Source organism: Phalacrocorax aristotelis, chromosome 1 (genome assembly GCF_949628215.1).
Source record: "Phalacrocorax aristotelis chromosome 1, bGulAri2.1, whole genome shotgun sequence".
In the NCBI taxonomy this organism is placed as follows: Eukaryota; Metazoa; Chordata; class Aves; order Suliformes; family Phalacrocoracidae; genus Phalacrocorax; species Phalacrocorax aristotelis.
The window spans coordinates 66,666,344-66,689,952 of NC_134276.1; the positions used below are offsets into that span (position 1 = coordinate 66,666,344).

At 39.4% G+C, this 23,609-nt stretch overlaps 1 protein-coding gene across 1 annotated transcript in view; it reads right to left on the bottom strand.

The window, feature by feature from the left end:
* Positions 1-1,046: 1,046 nt before the first annotated feature.
* TUBGCP3 (tubulin gamma complex component 3) overlaps positions 1,047-23,609 on the bottom strand; it is a 52,858-nt gene continuing 30,295 nt past the window's right edge. The window contains exons 9-22 of the mRNA XM_075091139.1: positions 20,314-20,382; positions 18,840-18,972; positions 17,347-17,513; positions 15,536-15,646; positions 15,023-15,131; positions 12,205-12,394; positions 10,122-10,257; positions 9,245-9,313; positions 7,857-7,992; positions 5,149-5,237; positions 4,883-5,014; positions 4,364-4,504; positions 3,670-3,786; positions 1,047-2,188 (exon numbers count right to left, since the gene is read on the bottom strand). Of these exons, the coding sequence (XP_074947240.1) occupies positions 2,030-2,188; positions 3,670-3,786; positions 4,364-4,504; positions 4,883-5,014; positions 5,149-5,237; positions 7,857-7,992; positions 9,245-9,313; positions 10,122-10,257; positions 12,205-12,394; positions 15,023-15,131; positions 15,536-15,646; positions 17,347-17,513; positions 18,840-18,972; positions 20,314-20,382 (1,758 nt within the window). The 3' untranslated portion in view covers positions 1,047-2,029. The remainder of the gene's footprint in view (positions 2,189-3,669; positions 3,787-4,363; positions 4,505-4,882; positions 5,015-5,148; positions 5,238-7,856; positions 7,993-9,244; positions 9,314-10,121; positions 10,258-12,204; positions 12,395-15,022; positions 15,132-15,535; positions 15,647-17,346; positions 17,514-18,839; positions 18,973-20,313; positions 20,383-23,609) is intronic.

The following is a 23,609-nucleotide window of genomic DNA, read 5'->3' on the forward strand; positions in this document are numbered from 1 at the left end:
CAACAGCAGGTCCCCACTGGCCCAGGTGTTCTGGGCCTTGAGTTCAAAGCTTCCCCATCAGCCTGGCAATCAGAGCAACTCCTGCAGCAGCGAGGACTCTTCCCAGATTGATGGGTATCTGCAGAATCGCCCCAAAATTATCATTCCCAGCATGGTCACTACTGTGGGTTTCCTGCATATCACTGGATTCATTTTAGCACTGAAGAGAACTAAACCTTCCCCTGGAGCTTGTCCTCTGCTTCTGACACTGATGGTGCACCTCTGGCCTGTGGATTATCTAACGACACACGGGATCATGCAAGATGTCTCTCAAGGCAATGGCCAAAGGAGTGCCCGAGCAGCTAATTCTTTTTTCCAACAGTTTTGGCCAAAACACAATCACATAAGCTTTGTTGTTCTTTCAGGCTTTACAAGAACAATCCTCTCCCACCACATCTACAAAACCAGACTATTCCTGCCTGTCAGATGATTTGCAACCTTGTGATGCCAAGCCCAGCATCCTGCAGCTTTCCTTTGGTGCACAGAATATCAGTGGCTTCAGAGTCCGTATTTTCTTACAGCTGAAACGCTGCTGGGCAATACTCCCACCAGGGCAGCTGCGCCGGCCAGCCCCTTAAGGGCACAGGGTTAAAAGCTTTACATGTTTTATTTAACAAAAGCAAGGACTCCAAGGCCTACATAATAACAGGAATCCTGGTGTCTGAGGGCAAATCTGCTAGTCCGGGGCTGCAGGTTGGTGCATCGTCCCCATGAGAGTTCACCTCCCTCACGAGTCACAGCAGCCTCGCCTGCGTGGCCTGGCAGGTGCCGCTGCTTCCCAAGGGTTCAAGTGGAGTAAGGGCAAAAGGCAAAAACGGCCACAGTCCTGGCTGATCTGAAGGTAGTTGTTAATTAATGAACCGCACACAACTCTAGTTATAGATACAACTAGGACCCAAATCCTGTAATGGGTAGGGATCTGTAAACCAATACAATCCTAACTGGAAGCTTCTCCATTCTTCCCCTGTGGAAAAATCATAATCTTTCAATTACAAAAAGCAAACCACTTGTTTGAAAGATAACTGTGTTTTTATTTTTCTAAGCTTGCACTTGTGCAACATAATAAATGACCTGATATAATGACAACGTTGCAAAAGAAGAAACCCCCTCTCCCCAACATCTGGACAGCAATATATAAATATTTACAATGAAAAAATAGGGAAGGGAAGAGAATGAAGTCAACATTAGGCAAGTCAGTCTGTTTCTACACATCTGATTTTGAACATCAATTATTTCATTCAATTCAATCTTAACCAAAACTTTTATTTCACAGGCTTTAATTTCATTTTTTTAGATCTTATGTGCAATAGATACACTCCTGCTCTGCTTCTATAGTTTTCTCCTGTACAGTAACCATAGAATTTCCCTACTAAATTTTTATTTCAGTTTGTTAACTTGGAAAACAACAAAAAACTTATATTTAAGTTTATGTCTCCTGATACAAAGTCTGTCACTGTCAAACACATCACAACACTGAAAATCAGCATGATGAAATGCTGTATAGCTTCTTAACAAGGACATTGGGTCTGGGTCCTAATCTGTTGGCTTTAACAAAAGCTCTCTTCAAATAGAACAAGTACATATAGAAAAAATAACCTTCTTATTTTCTTGTTAAAAAAGGAAATGGTGCTTTCTATAAAGAAAAGATGCAATTTCCTTGACACAGATATAAGTTACAGTGGAGAGAGCTCAGAAAGCTTCAAATAAAATTGGCATTTGTTTAAAAGGATGATTTAAGAAGCTGATTGGAAGAGGTTCAATCAGCCCATTTAGTCTGGTAATTCTAGAAACATCAGTGTAAAAAAACCCTACTTTTTTTTGCTTTCTGCTATACAGTGTCACACAATCACATGACTGAAAACACGTTGCCTGCAGAAATGGTAGACACCGATCACGCACAATTTGGTTGTATTACGTCAACACTGATTGCCTTGTCCAACAAGAGCTTCAACATCCTTCGGATACCGAGGTGCAGGCCTTAGCAGCTGTTTCACATATGTGAGCTTCGTCTGCCTCTAGTGCCCAACGACACACGAAGCCTTGGCTCTCTTGCTTTATAATGTTCATTGAAGTCCAATCTAAAGCTAAGAAACCGAAGGCTTTCATCAGAACTGGTTGTCAGCAGCACCAAGAACTGCTGGACGATTCCCTGAAGGAGAAAGAAAAACCCAAGAGACAGCTAAGACGACATCAGCAGTGTGTTTTGCACAGGATGCCCGGTGGTGCCCAGGCCTGTCAAAGAGCAGAGGGAATCTGGGAAAGGGCAAGCGCAAGCATTTATACCCAATTGTTAGCAAATGAGTTATGCTGCATTCATTTTTTCTTCAAAAGCCCAGGGCTTCAGACAGCTCAGTCTCTTCAACAGACACACACACACACACACACCCCCCCATCTTGCCCTGCTGGCAAGGTAAAATGAATATATGGGTGACAACCTAGCAAAACCCCTTCAGTCTCATTCATTTGGTGTGTTGGTAAGCATTCAACACATGCTTAAATGTTTAATGTTTGTCTAAATGTGTATTTATGGATAACAAAGTAAGAAAGCAAGCTACAAGAAATCTCAACAGCAAGATAGAAGAAAGCAGGCCCTGCAGCTTTAAGACAATATCAACATAATTTAAAAAATCCTAACTTCAGGCATGCTAAAGGTGATAAATAAGAGAAGTTAAAAGGTACACTACACAACATCAAGAGTACCTCACATGTCAAAGTCAAGAGAGGAGTTGAAATAGGGTTTTGGTTTTTAGTTGACCTGGGGTCTAATCCTGAAAGGCTGCTATGGCACATAATGCTGTGTCCCTCCCTTTCATTGCTTTCTAGAATGCTTCCTCTGAAATTTAACAGCTGATTTTCCTGGGGAATGGGAGCTTTAGAATTAGATATAACAAATTAAGACAAAGCCAGAACAATTCCCACTAAAAAGATAGCCTGTGCACATTCCCCCAAACAGCTTACCCACTGCCCATCTCAGTGCACTTAAAATCAAGTGTTAGGCCCTTAATAAGGACCCTTTCTGCAGCCTTTAATAGCAATGTCTTGCAAATATGGTGAGAAGAAATGTAATGCAGAAGGAATTCTGGTTTTTTTTTTCAGATTACACCAGAATTTAGCCTATTACTTCAACTACTGGAGAAAGGAGGAGACTTACAGGAAGAGACTATTCCTTTTTGTCAGGGGAACATATATAATCACAAAACCTGCTGTCTACTGGGGAACAGTGAATACAGGCTTCAAAGTAGAGAAGCAAAAAATTAACACCTAGATCCACAACTGCACGAATACAGAAATTACACTTACTCCATATTTAAAATTAATTTATACATATGGGGCAACGGGCACAATTTGGAACACAGGAAGTTCCACCTAAACATGAGAAGAAACCTCTTTCCTGTGAGGGTGCCAGCGCAGTGGCACAGGCTGCCCAGGGAGGGTGTGGAGTCTCCTTCCCTGGAGATGTTCAGAACCTGCCTGGATGCGTTCCTGTGCCCCCTGCTCTGGGTGTGCCTGCTCAAGCAGGGGGGTTGGACAAGATGGTCTCCAGAGATCCCTTCTAATCCCTACCATTCTGTGATATCGAAGCTTAGCATCCATATTACACACACAAAAAAAATAAAATCTAAGGGGCACCTGGTAAAAGTGAGTGAGTATTCGTAGCTGTGAGCACATCTTGGGTATTGAGTCTTGAAATTCTTTCATCCTCTTGTTCTCTTCTTCATCTTCTGATGCAGTTACACCCCACTTGCCCTACACAGAAACCAAACGAGTTAAGAGGTCAAGCATCACATGATGGAAGTTGCTAACTGGGTCACCTTCTGCCCAGCTAAACCACCATGTTCATACCAACCAATCATTGCCACAGAAAGCCAAACATGGAGCCTCTAGTATTGAAACTATCAGTCCCCTTGGTGGTTGTACAGCACATAAAAGAAATCTGAGGTTAGCAAAGCAGGCGAGGCTTACATCAGCACTGCATGTTCCACAGCAGGGAGGCAGGCATGGAGCTATGGCATTTTTTGCAAAAGGGTTCAGAACATTGAAGCCACTTCCATTTCCTTCACCTAAAATAGACCTAAATTTCTCATCCTCCAAAGCCCTCCACAGTCTATTCACCTAGAGGTTTCGGGCAAAACAGAAACGAAAACCACCATTCAGCAGTTTTGTCTGAATTCACTAGCTAGTGCTGATGACTTTTACATTTGTCCCAACTGAATTTTTCATTTTTGCTGTACCTCTACATGATATCTAAAATTCTCCATATAAAAAAAAGACAAGTATATCTGCCTCAATTAATTTTCATGTTCTAGCAATATCCTTACTGTACCTCAAGCTCACGCTGTTTTTTCCTCTCTTCAAATTGCAGTCTCAGCTGCAGCTCCTCCAAAGCAGCTCTGTACATTGCATCTTGGGCATTCTGGAGCTCAATGATCTGATCAAAAACAGCTCGAAGCTGGTTGAGAAGTACCTGTGAACCAGTTAAGAAAAAAAACAATGAAAGAGTTGTATGGCAAAAGAGTTAAGTTACCACCACTCTTCAGAACATGAGTAAATTAAATCTTTTTACACGCTTCTGGAGAAACAGTTTTGCAAAGCCCTAAATCGGTTATTGCATGAACACGTTGCTGCTTAAGACCAAAAGCAACGGGCCCACATTGTAACCAGTTTTATAATCAGTATTTGTCACTGTGTGCAGGGAGTATGTACACAGCCTACCATAATAAGGTCTTGTACCAGAGGAAGAAAAATGACTTTTCCCCTTGCGCCTACAACATAAGAGAAGATGGTTCCTAACGCACAAGCCAAGATCACAAAGCTACAGTTTAATGCAAAGGAGAAGACTTACCCTGGAATCGCTATCCAGCAAGCATCGAGCTATGATTGTGTCTAGAAAAACTTCATGAGCTGCAATGATGTGATCCAAGTCCTGTGCTTGTTGGACCTTGTTCCAGAGTTCATCCCACGAACATTCAAGCACCTGGAGCAATGATTCAGGATTGGGCTGTTTTGATTTGCTAGATGACAACCTCTTTGAAATTTAAGACACACAACACATACAGGATATTAAAAGTACTTCATTTTTAAGCAACTAATTGGATGGATAGAGTATACCTCAAATGTAATGTAATACTGCATTTGATGAATGAAATGGACCATTTCTGATGCCAGAACGTGACACTGATGCAGCACCCCAGAAAGCTCTGTAAAAAATCCAAAGAGATGGCACGTTAAAGACCGCAAGGACAGGCACAGCCATCAAAGCAACTTGGTAAACTTTTCCTACCAAACTGAATGCTTCATAAAACAGCACTAGTCTTGGATGGTAGCAGCAATACTGGCTAGCAAGAGATAAGCAAAGAACATTGCAAAATTAACTCCTAGAAGAAGTGAGCCAAAGATGACACCGACTGTGCTCAGGCAGTGCTGGAAACTTGCTGAGCATCACACGTGAAAAAGACCCTCTCAGTCCCAAGAAACTAAAATACAGTAAACATCCCATGCATTCTTTTGATTGAAAATCTGAGGCCACAGATTTCCAGTTGCTTCTGGGGCCCCTCATCTCTTACCATTAGCCTTTAAACCACAGTCAGCATATTTTGCATTACTTAGCTGCACTGAGACCAAAAGAGAGGGTGGTTGTGACAGGGGCAGGGAATTTGTGGCTCATGTGGCCCAGGCTCAATACCCTGGTCCACCACAGAGACCCACAGGTAAGTGGCCTCAGCTGCTCACCTGTAAGAGAAGGTCTCTCTGTTGCGGAAGGGTATTATCAAGATTACCATCAACTGCAGAATTCTCTGGAATGAAGATACTCAGCCTTGTGGAATCAGGTAGATATCCAGACAGAGGAAGATACTTCTACAAATCTGCCAAAGTAATTTGCCACTGCAGACAAACTATGAGACTACTACAAAAGGAATTCTACATTTTCGTATCTTGGGCTGTTGCAGAACCATCCAATGATCTGAAAGATATTATGAGCTACTCTGTCCTTCATTCCTTACGCCTTTGAGGGAAGACTATCCCTAACACATTGTGTTGCATCTACTTTAAATAGGATCAATGAGAAAAACCTCTAGGGTTGGCTAAACAACAGATATTTCTTAACATTGGTGAGTTGGATACATCTCAGTTTCTTCTTCAAATTACTGACAGGAAAAGAGCGAGCTTGACACTACTGTCTAGAAGTACTCCTTTAAAGCATTAAAATCCCTGGCTGTTAAGACTTTTCAGGAATTGCGAATAAAGCTGTCCTTGAAAGTCAATGCTACCTCTTTGTGGTTGATAAACAAAAGACCCTGCAGCTGCTTCCTCCCATCAGTTACTGTCTTCTGTTTGGTGCTCTGTGACTGGAAGGGCAAAGTACTGTTTTGGAAGGAGAGAGAGAAATAACAAAAGCAAGTTCTACTACTTTGTCATAAATCAGTGCTGGGGTGGACTCTCCATGCGTTTCAGGAAAAAATTCCAATGGCAGCTTCCAGCTTAGACAGCCAGTGAGCAAGACAGACTCCTGTCCCTCCAGGCAGAAGGCAGTACAGGTCTTTGTAAACATACTCTCCTTTGTCAGAGGCACAAATTGAGAAATACAACACTCTGCTCCTTCTGCCAGCAATAGCTGTAAGAGCTTGGCCAGCATTTTAAATGTCTGCATTACTTAAAACATAGCCAAACCTGGAAGGCAACAAGCAACTGAGCTTTTACTTACAGAAGATTGCTCCATGGCAAAGCATAAGAAAGGCCTCCCAAGGAAGGGGAAGGGGGTGGAAGAAAAAACAAACTTCCTTCTGAGAAGAAAAAGAACAAACAAAACCCTAGCAAAGGGAGACAGCTCCAGCCTGAAAACCCTCAGGTGATGAGAGTGAAATCTGTTAACTGTATCCTAGTCTCAAAGTGAACAGAAAGCAAGAATGCAGTAGACCACTGATTTTAAGTCAAACAAGCACTTATTTGGGACACAGAAATGACAGTAAACTAAATCCTGTCCCACAGAAAGGAAACCTAGTCACCCCACACAGTTCCAGAGATCAGCCTTGTGCGCTGCAGTAGACTTTACAACACCTTGTTTCCCAGCAACCTTCTGAGGCCAAGGTGTCCGCTCCCACCCACCAAACAGTTCCTAATTATAAAAACATAAATACATCTTTGCAAGTATTACTATGCCATGAGAAAGCGTAACCTTCAATAGCTATTTTTTACTGAAAGAAATGTAGCTAGGTAAAAGTCAAGACTGAGCCAGTACAGATGCTCACAAATATGGCTATATCCTCAGCTAAGAAGTAGGATCAAAAAATCCCAGTCCATTAAACACACACCAGGGTGACTACACTTAAGAGCTTTCCTATTTCTTCTCAAACATCTGTTTCTCTTATCTTTGCCTCTTCTGTTCTTAGCTAAACAAAGGCACAGGGAATGACTGAAGGTAAAACTAGTAAATTCAGAAGCATGCATGTGTGAGACTTATTACTTCCAGCACAAGAAAGAGGGAGACACCGGGTACAGATAGGAAGGCATTAACAAAGATGAGTAAAGGGGGATGCAGAAGTAATGGTCTCTTTCCAGAGACATGGCATATTTCGTTTACTCACTGTTACAAAAACTCACAACCAAAGATCAGGAATGCAAACAGGAAACTTCTATTTACAGTAACATTAATTTATCTTCAGCACCATCTACCATTAAACAGTCAGTCGAGAGGAGTAACCAACTATAAAACTCATCTGTCCCAAGAGACTCCCCCCGCTCTTAAGATACAGGCTAAAATAAGACGCAGCCATCTAAATCCAGTTTACAAGCGTGTCATCCATTTGGGCCTCTCTCACCTGGCATACTTTTCAGCAGCTTTGCATTGCACATGTGCCCTTTCCATATATCAGTAAGAATATACTCCATTCGCTTCGCTCTCCAAAGGAAATTAAATACTCTTAGGTAGTGGCTCATGCATTCCCGTGTAAATACCTACAAAAACAAACAAAATATCAGTGCAAATTTAAGAGACTTGTTCGAACTTCTTCACAGTCCATCTATTCTGACCCATGCATTTTATTGGTAACTACTGTCTAAACAAAATCCCTGGAAATCCCAGGGCTTTTAGGAAGATCCTCCCTCAAGGGCTGAACTAAGTTACCTAACATTCAAGTAGGTACTGGGCACTGCTGAGAGCAGATCTATAGCACCTGCTCTGGTCCAGAGTGCACGTCAACAGCACTGTAATATTTTTATTTAATTTTTTTTTTTCATTTTAACACTAGAAGGATTCCTGCATTGTCAATTTTTCCACATCATATCCTTGAGAAGACTGAGGACAATGGAGTAGAAAGGCATTGCAGCTTATACGCTTCTCAACACGAGTCCTCCACATAGGCATCTTTTCCATACTAAAAAAAAGTTAAATAAAAAGGTTGTTTTGTTTTCTTGGTTTTTTTTCTTCTTTTTAAAATCCTAAGTACTGTTGCCAGTTTCAATTCATTGTAGGCGGAGAAAGTACAGCTGTATTTGTTGTCCTACCAACACGCCAATTGAAAAAGCTTGAACCCACATGCTAGGAGGCAATCCTGTTCTTGGGAGGTTTTGAGCCCCTCCAGTCTCCATACGGGAGGAAGTGTAAGAAGGGGTGAACAAGACAAAACCTAAACATTTCATTCTTTTCAAACTACCTATGTACAGGAAAATTCCTTCTGCTGGTCAGACTCACATTTTGATGGCCCGTTTAAAAAAAAGTTCTTTATAAGTTCTTTATGGAGGCTAAATGCAGTCTGATCAATAGTGCAGCTATTTTCTCAGTAGTTCTAATGAACACTACCTATCAAATTTCATTTAGACAGTACAAATAGGTTCTCTTCAAATATTTTCTTCAGTTCTTTGCAAATTAACCCAAATTAGCAGCTACAGCCTAGCAATAACGGAAGAAGAGGAGTACTCCATTTATTAAGTACTTGCTAAAACCTCTGCTGGAACAAATGAATTACTGATTTTCAGTAATGATTGTTTTAAATGTAAATTAACTGTGAGTGCTAAAAAGCTACAAGAATTGAGTTTTTGGCTCAACTATTTATACAGTGGGTGCATCCTACATGCCAAAAAAAAAAACCAAAAAAGTCCCTCTGATCTTACACTCCAGAATAAAAAAGACTATTTCAATCAAAAAAAATATTTTGCAATTCAGTTCAGTATCTGAAACATGTTCACAGCCAGCAGTATATAGCATTACCGTTGCTATTGGCCCATCAACATGATAGTCCAAGCTGAAGACATCCCATCCAGTGTCGCCAGGAGACACCTGCATTAAAAAGATACATTCCTTTCAGTGTATAACCAGAGCATACTAGTGCTGAAGAATAACTCTTGCTTACTCTTCCATTCTCCACAGCCTAAGAAAAAACAAGCATCCACATCTAGACAGGAAACGGGAGCTCCTTGTCAAAAGTAGTAGATTAACCAAAAACAAACCAAAGTTTGACATAAGGGTGGGATTCATCTCACCCAAATGTTGATGTTTGTCATGTCAATGTTCTTCCATTGGAGCTAGTAGAGGAAATGAAGGGAAGGAAAAACTTCTGAGGCAGGACTCAGCCTAAGGTATACACTTACTTCAGAAGCTACAGTACGTTAGTGAACTCACACATCTCGGACTGGAGCTTTCTCATTAACTCAAAGTTTCTTACTAGAGGTCTCCTTCACAAAATGCGCTTTCATTGCTTCACTCTTTGTAACTACTGGCGACAAAGAGACCACCCCCAGATTCTTCTAAGAGCAACAGCAGTAGGAGTTGTTTGCAGAACCTCAAATCAGGGCCACCAGCATCAATTATTGTTAGACCCCAAATACTCAACTTTGTATTGTCAATACACAGCTTGAAATACAAATAGACAATAGGCAGGAAATAGCAAAAGAAGAGAAGACTTATTAAATGAGGTTATGTAATTCAAAGCAGACTTCAATGGAAAGGGGGAATGTATTTACTATATACACATGTGAAAATTTTGTTTCATATAGATGTTGGCATGTATACACACACACACACATATACACACACACAGAGAAAACAAAGGTATGTTTCAGGTCAGAGTCACCATGACGCAACAGACCTCCAGAAGTCGAACATCCAATCGTTTGAGAATCTCAGGATTATCAAACTGGGCATTAGTTGCCCTCACTGCTGTTTCAAGGATTCCAGTTAGATTATGCTGATATAAGGTTGTAGCTGGTCGTGCAAGCTCTGGCCTGGTGGTTATGAAACAAACAGTCATGGCATATTATTAAGGTATATCTGCAGCAGCAGTTTGGTAGTAACTGCAGCACACAGTGAAACACTTTTCTGACAGACTTTCAAAACCTCTTGTATTACTCTTTCAGTCTTAACAACAAAGAAAATCAATGAGCAAAATATTTGAACAGAATATGTCTATTCATATGCAGCTATACAACTGAACATCAGCATGAGGAGTAACTTTGTCCTCATTTAATGCCAGTAATTTGAAATTACCAGGATTGCTAGCATAACTATTCTGTAATTTGAGTTGCATTCATCTATAAAATGAGGCAGATCAGATCATTAACAAATCAAACCAATAATTTAATTTCAGTTTTGAAAGACTCACAGCCATCTCATGGGCTTATAAGTGCTGGCAGAAGCACACAAACCCACCCCCTCTATGTAGCTTAACCTTTCCAGAGAGTTGCAACACGCAAGTAACAAGCACCTTGAACTACTCTTCTCCCCCACGATCAATAATGGAAAGTCTCTCACTACTTCTGCCTCAAATGTAATACTGACTCCACAAACCAACCTTATTCTGCTTTACAATAATTTTCACTTAGAAAAGCATGGTCACATACAAATCATCACCAGACAATGTTGATATTGATTTACAAACAATATTACAAAGCCTTCCTTCTGGAAGCCTACCCAGGGGTCCTGGTGGACAGGAAGCTCAACATGAGCGAACAGGGTGCTGCTGCAGCCAAGAAGGCCAACAGGATGCTGGGTTGCATCAAAAAGGGCATTGCCAGCAGAGAGAAAGAAGTCATCATCCCACTCTACTCAGCGCTTGCCAGGCCACACCTGGAGTACTGTGTACAGTTCTGGTCCCCACTATACAAAAAGGATGTGGCCAGGCCGGAAGGGGTCCAGAGAAGGGCCACCAAAATGATCAGAGGACAGGGAAGCCTGCCATACGGGATAGACTGGGAGAGGTGGGCTTGTTCAGCCTTGGGAAAAGGAGGCTCAGAGGGGATCTCATCCCCATGCACCAGTACTTAAGGGGCAGCTACAAAGAGGATGGAGACTCTCTTTTTACAAGGAGTCTCATGGAGAGGACAAGGGGGAATGGACACAAATTGCTCTTGGGGAGATTCTGACTGGACACCAGAGGGAAATTTTTCACAGTGAGGACAGTCACCATTGGAATAATCTCCCCAGGGAAATGGTTGACTCGGCCACGTTGGACACTTCAAGAGTTATCTGGACAGGGTGCTGGGCCATCTCATCTAGACTGTGCTCTTCCTAGAAAGGTCAGACTAGATGATTGCTGAGGTCCCTTCCAACCTATGATTCTAGACCAAAGGAAAGCTTCATAAAGGACATTTTTGGTAGACTAAGTTTCATCAGTAGCACCAGCAGGTAAAAGCAGTGAGCTTGCAAATACACTTTTAAGAACTGAAACTAATGCTTGTGGATATACCCGAGTGCTTAAAACAGAGGCTGGTGAGGCATCAATTAAATCTTTAAAAATGCACTGAGGGGTTTTGACACAATGTTTTGGACCAAACACCTCCAAAACATAAAAGCCTAACACTAACAGCAATGCTAACTAGGGGCACCAAGAGCAACAGAACTTTTCTGCTTAAACTTGCTGACAGGAGCAAGAGAAGTGCTAACATCCTTGAGGCTGTCACAGGGTCAAGTGCAAAGGTATCTATATTAGTGCAACTTTTCAAGACGTTGTGAAATGGTACTCTATATACTTCCTATCAAAAAGGAAGAACAAAGTTTAAGCTTCAGGGTCAAAGAAATAAAACCCAAAATAGAATTTAAAAGTTGTTGAATTAAACCTTTGAGTAATAAGTTACTTAAAGGGTCCTCTTCCAAAAGCAAAAGAGTTTCTGTGCTGATCATGCACATTTGCAAGCATCAGAAATTCAACATAATTACCCATCCTACTCTCTTACTTGAGCAAGTCCATTAAATGCCTGATAAAGTCTCCTTGACCAAGTAGTAAGTAGCGCCTCATGGCCTGCAAGTGTTCCAGTAAATTGTACTTCTTGTTGAGAACATCTAGCAGGTATTTGCTGGTCTCAAAATAAGCTGCATCAATTTTCTCTTGAAATGCATTTTCCAAATCTGTGAACAAATCAGCAGCTAAAAAAAAAAGTTTAAATCAAATTAGTATTATCCAAAACTGAGGCAAACAAGCTTTGGAATTGAAACATACAAGCAGAGAAATTGCTATTTATTCTGATCCCCTAAATTATACATTTGGTATAGCCAACATGAAAGCAAGACTAAAGCAGCCTATACATTATTAGTTTTAATCTGTGCCCAGCTTTTTTCCAATAAAAGCGTATATTATTTCATCACTTTTACACAGAAAGTGATTTTTTTCTAGCTTGCTAAAATACTGAAACTTACAGAATCAAGTATTTTGGAGGAGAACTAAAAGCTCAGAGTTAGGGAAAAGCTGTGTATGTCTGTGGATCTATAACAGAAGTCACTTCTAAGGGGGTTGGGGGAAAGAAATCAAAGAATCAGTCAGAACATTCAACAGAAAAGAGTTCCCACATATAAGTCAGAATGAGAGAGGAGAAAATATGCTTGCATTATCTGGGGGGCAGCCAGCAACCTGATGTTTTCTTCTCTACTGTTAATGCATGGCAACCTGGGGGCAGAAAGTAGGACACTGCCCTTTAGTAGGAAGTATATTTCACTCTTTTCTACAACTACAGGCTTATTAAGAAAGGGACTGTAATAAGTTTGTTATGAGATAGCAAGAAATGTGGCCTCTTCAGGCAACACAGAGCAAAACTCCAAATACTGGCCTGCCAACTATTGTAACATACAGACTTTCCTCACTATTAAAGCATATGCTCCCACTTTCAACAATTTTTAATGACACAACTATTGCTCTAAACGTAAAAAATTAAGATCCAGGTACCAAATTAGTGTAAGGCAGTAGACTGTCTGCTCCAGGATTAGTTTCAACCCGTACTGCAGACAGGTAAAATTAAAACCAAGTTTCACATTGTTCTGATGAGTTTCAGCTTCAGTTAATAAAATGCTTTTAAACTGAAGAAATAAACAGTGGTTCTAATAAAGAAATCACTCTTAATGAGGGAAACCTTACAACGACTGGTTCAGTGACATTCCCTGAGGTTTCCAAACTTTCATTCACTAACTTGTGAAGCTCTTCATAAGACCCCAAAAGTGCAAGCATACGCAGAAATGTCAGAGAGATGACACTTGTATAAAACATTGCTGCACTCAGAATCCCTATGCTAAGAGAATACTACTTAGTCAAGTAACACGCATCAAGCTTACATGCAAGAATTAACGCAGCCTGCAGTAAGGCATCCTCAAAGTGCCCTTTCCAGTCACTGACAGCAAACCAGGGCAGACAGCGCACCAACACTTCTGCTCACTCTGGTAAAGGCAGAGATTTGGTGTGATCTGACAAAGCAATTTTTGCATTGCTCCGGTAAGGAAGCATGCAGCAGTGTTCCCACTGCTAGGAAAAAGGGAAAAACATCAGTTTGTGCAAATGCATTTGTCTCACTGGTACAGGGCAACAGGGCAGTGAGAACGTCCAGTGAATTCTGACTTTCATTTGGTCTTTCCCCGTTGGCAGACCCTGTCCTCTGAATTGCTATCTTCAAAAGACGGGGTCCACTGTGGCTGCTTGTATGTGTAGTGGTACCAGCCATCTAATCTGCCACATGGCCTCTAAAGCCACTGCTGGCTTTAGAGGAAGAAGGAGGATCTTCCAGAAGAGGCAAAAACTAAAAAAGGAGTTTCACAGAACACAGTAAGTTACAACACCCCAATGATCTGTTCCTGCAAGTGTCTTTCCACCAGATGCTGTGAGCCTAATGGGTAAAGCAAAAACCAAAAAGAGTTACGAGCTAATACCTTCAGCAACTGGACACTGAGGTTGGGCCTAGGACTGGCTCAAGGCACAAGCAAAGCCAACAGGCAGCAAGCAACTGCCTAATTTGCCTACGGCAAGCCTACCAAATCACACATGCTCATCCTGCCTCCACTCAAGTAGGGGTGAGCATGTGTAAGGCAGTACCTATGGCTGAGGACACATGGACCAGTCTCAACTTCTTGTTATCCCAAGGAGAAAAAATAGCCTTTCCCCTCTCCTTTGCACTGCCCCTTGCCTTGAGGGAAGTGACCTGGCCACCGCCCTTAATCTCTGAGACTGGAAAATTCAAGTTTACATGTGTAGCTGTAACACACCACCTCCGCATACGTGCACACCTGCATAGGCAATGCACCATTCCTGTTCAGTGTGTGCAAAACCACTACAAAGGTTGCTTTTATCAACAAACAAGTAATGGCAAAGTTATTACTGTTTAATCACAAAATTAATGCAGTATTATACGGAATCGTATGATGAAGTAGATTTGATGAGAAGTCATAAGTTCTAAATTCTTATTGCAGCTCTCAAGAATATCCCTGCTCCGGCCCCAGGCCTCTCAACAAAAGTCAGCTGAAGGCAGACTAGTTTCTGAACGGTTTCTTTCAGAAATCCAGTACCTTAACAACCATCCAGCAAACCTATCATATTAAGAGAAGAAAGTGACACATATGCATCTTCATACATCTTTTGTAAAATGCAAGTATCCATTAAATACCTGTACTTTAGGTCAGATGGGACTTTTGTACTCTGTTCCACCCCACTATCCAGAATGTCGGTTCTCAGCCTAAACCACATATTGTACAGAGCTCAGTTCAAAGGAAAAAAGCTGGCTAGCACTGATACTCTACCATCTTTTGAAAACTCTGCAGATTTGGCCACAGCAATCATCTTTGTGGATGGAGTTTGATCATGACAAACTTGATGCAAGAAGTTTATGGATTTTCCTATTAGGAGGACCTGAACAAAAAAGGATATAATTTTTTTAAAAGTTATTTGAATATAAGAAAAAAAGCCCACCAAACAAAAAAGCCACCCACAACAACCAGGACAACAGGGTATTTTGTCATCTTTCTGTGCTCTTAGCTTCACAATCCCAACCACAGCAATCCAGAACTTCAACGCTAACACAAGAAGTTTCTAAATGTAAACTTCTTTTTCCCCCTTGAGATCTCCTTAAACAAAGTTTATCGGTTAGAGAATGGAAAGGAGAAAACTTCTTATAGTCTTCCTCAGCAAACTAAAATTCTAAAATTCTTAAGATGATTATTTATTGTTAAACTCTGTCTCTATTTTCTTAATGGAAATCTAAACAGCAGCATAGAGCAAACAAATCATCCGAAGATTACCTGTTGAATTCATACCTTTTTTGATTGCTCCATCGTAATAAAAGAAGGGATCATTGATTTCCTCAAAGTGTATTTGTCATGCCATAACCTATCGGTTTTAACTGTAGGGTCTGAAGCTACAAAAAACTGTAGATTGAAACAAATATTAAAACCAAAAGGTGAATGTAAACTTTTGCCCCTAGTGTTTCATTTCTGTATTCAGCAAACTGTAAAAATATTCTGAGTTGTTCTTTTAACTAAAAAAGCAAAAAAGACTTTTTTTCATAGCTAACATGCAGAGCTGTAACATGAATTGTACGTTGACCAATATGAACCCTGAAGAAGGCGGCTGAAGAACAGCTCACACAATTTAATCTCCTCTGTATGTTATGAAACCTTGACTACCTCAGGGTAAAGCGTACTCTCTCTGTAAAACATCCATTATGAAATAAAGACACGTATAGCATTTTCCGGCAATTAGTTATACAGTTAGGGTAGGAGATAAAGTTCAGAATATAAGCATAATATGCTTTTATTTTACTGGTTCTATTTTTACTCAAGCCCCTTTGGATTTCCTATTTTAACAAATGCAGAATTGCAGAGAAAAAAAAACTGAAATCCTGCAATTGAACTGCTGATCAAATGCTAAGATCTCTCAGCTCGACTCAGGAGAATATTTTCATTTGTAAGAAACTAAAACTACATTATTAAGTTTTGTCAAAATGACTTGTGGATGGATTCCATCCTCATCCTGTCAAACAAGATATCCATTTTCTGGACAAGAACGTTTTTCACCGCCTCCAAATGCCATTTCCACCAAGAATGGCCAATTATCTTGTTCAAAAATTGTGTCTACGGTACAGAAACTGTAGCTTTCAGTATACCACATCCAACAGTGATTTTCAGTATTAAGAGCATTCTTACACTGCACATGTGCATTTTTAAACAGAGAGTTGAAAGCCAATGAACAATATAAAAATCGTAGCTGGAAAAAAAGTGAAGTCTATTTTACACTTCCAGCCATAAAGATTCATAGACATTTCACACAAATCTCCTAATGCTGACCTTAAAGATCAGTTGTGGGTGATATTTGTACTCATTTTGATTTTGACCCAGATAGACAGTTTCAGAAATCAGACAGTATATTTCACACTCAAGTAAAGTTACACAGATGTGTCTCAGAAGTGCTCAGTTCATTTTTTAAAACAATTCTTTGGCTTCTTGGAATAAAACAAAAAATGTCACTTTAACAACACTGTACTGATTGGAGACAGATGAAAAGAATTGGGAGAGCTTAAAAAGGCATGAAAACATTTCTAAGAAGAAAAGGGACAGTTACTAGAACTTGCTGTTACAGAAGTCAGAACAAAACTCTATAGAGTTTCTAGAGGAGCTCTGGAACCTCTTCTACCCAATTTGACAAACCAAAGGTAGTCGTGATGCTGAGGATAACAGCAGGTAGTCAGAGTAGAATATTCTGAACATTATTCCAAATACAAGGCTTGCATTCTAAACAGTTACAAAGAACTCTGCATACATTACCATTGTTACACTAAGCAAGAAAAGATAGACAACTTTGCCTCTTTTCAGAGGCAAGCGTCTATTGTCTACCATTCTGCCGCTACTAAACAGACCCAGGAAATGATTCATTGAACACAATGTACTGCATCATTGCAACCTCCAGACATCACACTGACTAAATCCGTGAAGAGAGTCACACTTCATGCTGTTATTGTATCTATTTCCATCACAGTCTACTTTTCAAATTCTCCTCCAAGCTTCCCACAGATTATACTCCAACAAAGCAAGTGAATCAGATAAAATATTTATTGTATCACATCCATTACCTCATGGTATGTATCCTCCAGCTCTCCATCATAAATCCAGCGATAAAGGAAATTCAGTACAGGATGGGATACTAGGCCAAGAATGTGCTGAACCAGAGATCTCATGTAGGGATCTCCTGTTTTAGTATAGGCATGAACTGCGGAGGCTAGTTCACCACCTTTTCTCCCTGTAAGATCATAGGGGAGAGGAACAGAAATGTATGAAGGAAAAATATATACACCACATTTAAATTCAACAGCCATTGGTTTTAGCTAGTCATATGTCACCCAAAGCTTGCTGAACAGCAATTCTAAAATGTAGCAAAAGTACATTTTTTAATGTTGACAGGGAATTCCTAGGTTTTAAGGCATGAATCATTAATCTTACTGAAGCATTAAGCACAGTTCTCCAACACTGTATTCTGTCTACTTTATGGTAGCTTGGAGGAATGCAAATTTCATGGCATCAGATCACACACAAAGGTTGACTTCATGCTTTCCTTCACCACCGCCCCCACCAGAATAGCATTAAAGGAGTCCCAGTATGTTTTCCTTCTCTCCTGTACTTGGCTCTTTCTCAGATGTTCTGTGCGTGTATAGCTTGCTTATAGCTCCCCCCATAGCTCCTTTAGGCAATATCTCCTGTTTTCTTGCAATCAAAAAGTTAGGGACTGTCAAAAAACAAACAAACAAATAGAAGGAGTACTTGTTTTGCTGCTATGCTGCACAGCTTAATCATTCCTTGCAGCACAGGCTGTAGCATTTGAAATTTTCATGAACGTCTTAAAAGTAAAGCCTACTTTTTTTTTTTTTCTCAAAACGGTTACCAATTCCAATAATTAAGGTAAAACAGATGTTATAAGCTTTTTTGGCTAAGATGTTCTCTTCAAAGGGCCACAACCTCCATTTATTTTCGATGACAGCACAGCTAATGTACCCTCAGGGACAAGCATAGCCTATGGGTCAGTTACTGGGCAACATTTTGGTCAACTCCAACACCACTCCCTCAGCATTTTCTTGTGGATTGCCAACACAGACATGCACTGTGTGCAGATTTGTAATGTTTCGTTGTTTCATATGAATCTGCAGGCAAGTTGCAAAGGGCTCCTATACACTGTCATATACAGAACAACAGCATAATACACATACATAATGAGAAGACTGAACCAGCCATTTCATAGTGTATTAGTGGATTTTTTCAGTGTATCATTCTCTGAAAGATTACTAAAATAATTGAAAACAGCATGAAAAACATGTGCTTAAAATTTGAAGGACTTCTCAAGTATGTTCTAGTGAAAAAAAAAGGTGAAAAAGTGTAAGTGTATCAAAACAGCACTATAATTTGTCAGTTTTTTACTTAAACTAAAAGAGAGAGAATCCTCTGGATTAGCTACGTAAAATTTTCTAAAAAGAAAAACCACAACAGTAATATTATTGATATCCACCTTTGGCATGCACAACCACTCAAAGTTACATAACTTCCCCATAAATATGAAATTAATCTTAAAACAGACCTTGACAGTGATCAACAAGTGCTGCAAGGGTCTTTAACCTTATTTTAGGATCATATGTCCAGACCAGAAGACGGCGAAGTGTTAAACTGCTCTCAAGTCCCAAATTGACACCCTGATCATCTTCCAATTGCAACTGATCAAATGAGAAACAGAAAGACATATCAATAACAAAACCAGCAAAACTGAAGCAGAACTGATGTTTCATAGCTTTTGTTCTGAAGTTAGCTTTTTACTAATACACTTGAAATACCCAGTATTATATGCTTTCTCATTAATTCATCGGGACAAAACCCAAGAGCCATACAAGTGGAACTAGAGACAGGGGTGAGAAGCTGGGTGGGTGTTTGGCTGCTGGCCAGGGTCAACCCACCACAAAGGCAAATGCAGCACGAAAATAAGTGATGCCAGAACTTTCCTTTCATTTTCCCCTTACATGCCTCCCGTCCCACTAGACTCATCTCCTCTTTTGAAAGGTTTAGTGGAGCAGGAAAGGTAGAAGAAGCTGCATTTCAAAGAAGTCATAAACATTTTCATGGTCAAGAAGTTTTAGAAGTTAGAATAAATCAAAGCTCCAGCAAACCAAGGGAGCAAACATATTTTGGACAGAGCGGGAAATAACTACAAAAAGAGTACTGGATAGTAGCCAGGAGAAACAAGCAGAAAATATGTATGACAGGCATTTCAAAAGTCAGTAATGTTAAAGAACTGCAAAAGAGTCAAAAGGAATAGATGCTTTGAAAACATGTACAGAAGCTTATGACTTAAGCTACAAATTTTTTTTAAATCAGAGTTTTAAATGGCATTTTAATTTAACTTTAGGTAAATTCTCAGAACACATTTTTCTCAATTATAAATAAGGAATTCCTTGAAAGTTCCAGATTAGACGAAAGTAAGCAGAAATTTTAAAAATCTAATTTTTATTTTAGCGTTAGCATCTAGGTGCACATACTTATATTTGTGGACAAACTACAAGATTATCAACACTGAGTTGGTCTACACATCACAGAAAAATAATACAACACTGTAACATCTTAGTTTCTCAATACAACACAAGGGGTAAGGAAAATGCACAAACTGCCCCAGACAGAACAAAACGTTGGAACTGTTATTACTAACTGCTGAACCACGCATTACTTGAAATACAGAAAGATTATTTTTCTCCCTTCAAAGATATGTTATGCTGTTCAGGATTTGAATGATAAAGATATAATGCAAGATGAAACCAACAAAAGCCCCTTCTTTGCATCATTTATGTAATACATCGAGTAACAGTGAATTTCTAAGAGAAAAATATTCATTGCTAGATAAATCCGAAGAGTGAGAAATGTACAAGTTACAGAGTCTTGAGTCCACTGTCAATAGAAACTGTGCTACATCCTTTCCTTTCTAAAGGGATACCCAGATAGGCCTTTTAGTAGATATGCATATGAGGTAAAACAAAGTAAGAAAGTTAAATACGAACCACTTCACTTACCTGAGAATGTAAAACAGAGAGAAGTCGGTAGTATTCTTTAAGTTCCTGATGTAAGGCTGCGCAAAAACTCTGTAAGAGAAAGAGGAGAAAAGAGAGAGGGGGGTGGGGGGGTGGAAATCAGGTAAAATCTTTCAGGTGTAATCCAGAAAAACATTTATCCTATCACCACACTGTGAAGATAGTTAAAAATGTCCTAAAAGGAATCAAGCTACAAGTTTCAGCACAAAAGCCAACTCTTAGAAAACTGGCCAATGTGTAAGTGCTTCTCTAAGAGATGTGCAGACCTTTTGCAAGAACATTCACACATCGTCAAGTGACTTTCCATTACTTGCTGCCTTAATTCTATGAACAGATTAAATTATGAGAAGTGTAACTCTCCAAACAGATATATCAACTCAACAAAGACATTAATAATTACCATAGGGATGGATGTGCAAATCATAACATGACCCACAAGAAGTTTTCTTTAATAGGTATGTAAAATAGAGTATGTAGCAGTGAAGTAACAAGAGTTTCAATTTCAGGAAACCATCATATTTACAGTATGGACTACATAACATGAACAAGGAAACACAATGCTCATAAAAGAATACTCCCAGTAAGTGCTGCTGGATCAAGTACTCTAAATTTTTAGCCTTTTGTCAATCGGCAGTCATATACGATTCTTCACTTGACACAGAATAAATGAATAACGCTAGAGTATATCCTAAGAAACTCGTACTAAAGCAAAGATGCCTCTTTGCAAAACAATTCTAAGCACAGCTACTTTGGGTTGTTTAAAAATAAATAAATAAATGTAGATTTTAAAAACAATTCCTGAAAGAATACTTGTTTAGTAACGGATAATTTTCCACTGCTTGAGGTCCTGGGGTTTTGCTTTGGCTTTGTAATGTTCTTAACCAAATATACAGGCTAAAAAAACTCCTGCAACACATTTTCTAAAACAGAATTTAAAATATGGCTTATTAATTTTGGACTGAGTTGAAAATTTTGGACTTTAAGCGCTTTTTTGGGTTTTTCAAATTTTTTGTTTGGTTGGTTTTTTGAAGAGTACTTCAGTGCACACTCACACGAATTCTTCAGAAGTGATTTCTTAACAAATTCTTGACTAATTATTCTGATACCTATTCTAATGGAATTTTTTTTTAATAGGAAATTCCCCAGGACTTTCACCTCAACCCCTTTTAGAATTATCACAGTCACCAAAATTCAGAAAAAATAAGGAAAACCTCACACAAGAAGAACCCAAGAGATTGAAGTAAAATATTTATTCACTAGAATATGTACAAGGGAGAAGTCATTACTACAAGCACAAGGAGAAAATAAATCTTCTTTCTGCTAAGAGGCCTACCTGCTAAGAGGCTAAGAAGCCTAGGAAAAAAAAAATCATTAATTTTGCCATTGCATCCTTTATAAGGAAAGCGGGTTACTTTCTTCAACTCAACGTTATAAATTGGAAAGAAATTTGAAGTTCATTTTATTCCAGGGGACACTGAAGGGCAAAAAGAAATCCCCTCATGTGTAACCCCACTTTTCATTTCTTCTCACTTGCTTCTTCAGTACATTTTTGAACCTATTAAAGTAGCACTTGCCAAGATAGAGGGCAGAGTAGAGCCTCCAAGAAAACATTCAAAGGCACTATAAATCTACTCAAAAAGTGAGAACAATAATCACTGACTTTATAACCAAAAGGATTTAGGATCTAACTGGCCATCAACTTGTCAGAGAAGCTTCAATTTAGATCCAGTGCCAATTCCGGCATTATAAACTACAGATTTTTATTTCCCAAACTGTTACGGAAAACTGGACATTATCCTAGAATTCTGATTTGGTCTACAGCAAAAGAGAATTCATGAAGGAAACAGAATGCTTGTCAAGAGAAAAATTTTAAATGTCCATTTAGAACCAGTTGAGGTAGTGCACAAAATGTCAAAATGTAAGGCAATTTATCTCATTGTTGATTATTCATTTTGCTTTCTGAGGACAAAGTAGAACTTAGATAGTAAGCAGCAAAGGTAGAAGAATATAATGTTAAAGTGCAGCATATTGTTATATCTCTACTCCTAATAATGTCACTACCTGACATTTTCCGTGGTAAAAGGAGTCACCAGAATCATATAAAGAAGTGACAGACATCATCTCCTACATGTAGTTTAAACGGGCGTACGCAAGCATTCTTTCAAAACATTAAGCAAAAGATGCTTTAGAATGCACAATATATTCTTACGCTAAGTTCTTAATGCACAGTGTACAGCACCTGAAATCGTCAGCTATAAAAGCCATGAAGAGCAATGGTACACACTCTTTTTGCCCAGAAACTGACAGCAGGAGCAGAATATATGCTTCTATTTGTACACTTATGTCCTAGAAATATATGTAAGTTCTTGCCTCAAGCAAAATTAACAGCATTAGAGCTATGCAGATTCAGCTAACTAACTGCACAGCGTTCTGCACAGGGTCTGAAACCTGCGTACGGTAGCTAAGGTATTGCACATTTAAATTCACTAAAGAATTAAAGTTCTCTCCTTGCTGTAAACTTGAAGATTAAAGCCAGAGACAGTACAAATAAGCATAAGCAGGAAGCTGCTAGATAAAGAATACGAAACTTCACCCAGATATAAGGGGGAGAGTCTGAAGAAAATGCATATACAGTAGCACTACCATACAAAACATGGAAATCATCATTGGATCACTAGAAAAATAATTATATGTAACTAAAAGGGTTACTAGGAATAAGAGACAGAAGGGAACAGAATAAAACATTAGAAAAGTAGGAAGCACTACAGCATCTCTACTGACCTCTTTAAGAAAAATTAGATTGAAGGGAGAAGCACTTCAATTTCTTGGCAGATTAGGTAGGATGTTATGGCTAGAGGCAAGGATAACATTTCTGTCGACTCAGAAGGGATAATATCCAGTTTTACAGAGGGAGCAAGTGAGAGGAAACGGGAATGCCTTAGCAGTAAATGGTTTTGGGTATTACAGCAGCTGTGAAGTTACGGTAGACTACAAATCATGATGATGAAACCTATAAAAACAAAAATTAACATTCTTTTGATGCTGTATTCAAAAGAAAGGGCAGAAGATAACGGGGTATTTGCATTTTATGTAGGTTAGTGCAGTATTAACACATGAACATCAACATTAGCCGACAAGAATGTCTCCTGCATAGGTCACCCTAACAACTGAATTGGTGATTAATTGGCTCAGGGATGACATCATCCCATTTAAGCAATGCTTTTGTTTATGAACATACATGAGCACTTAAAAAATATGAATTTAAAAAAAAAAAAGGA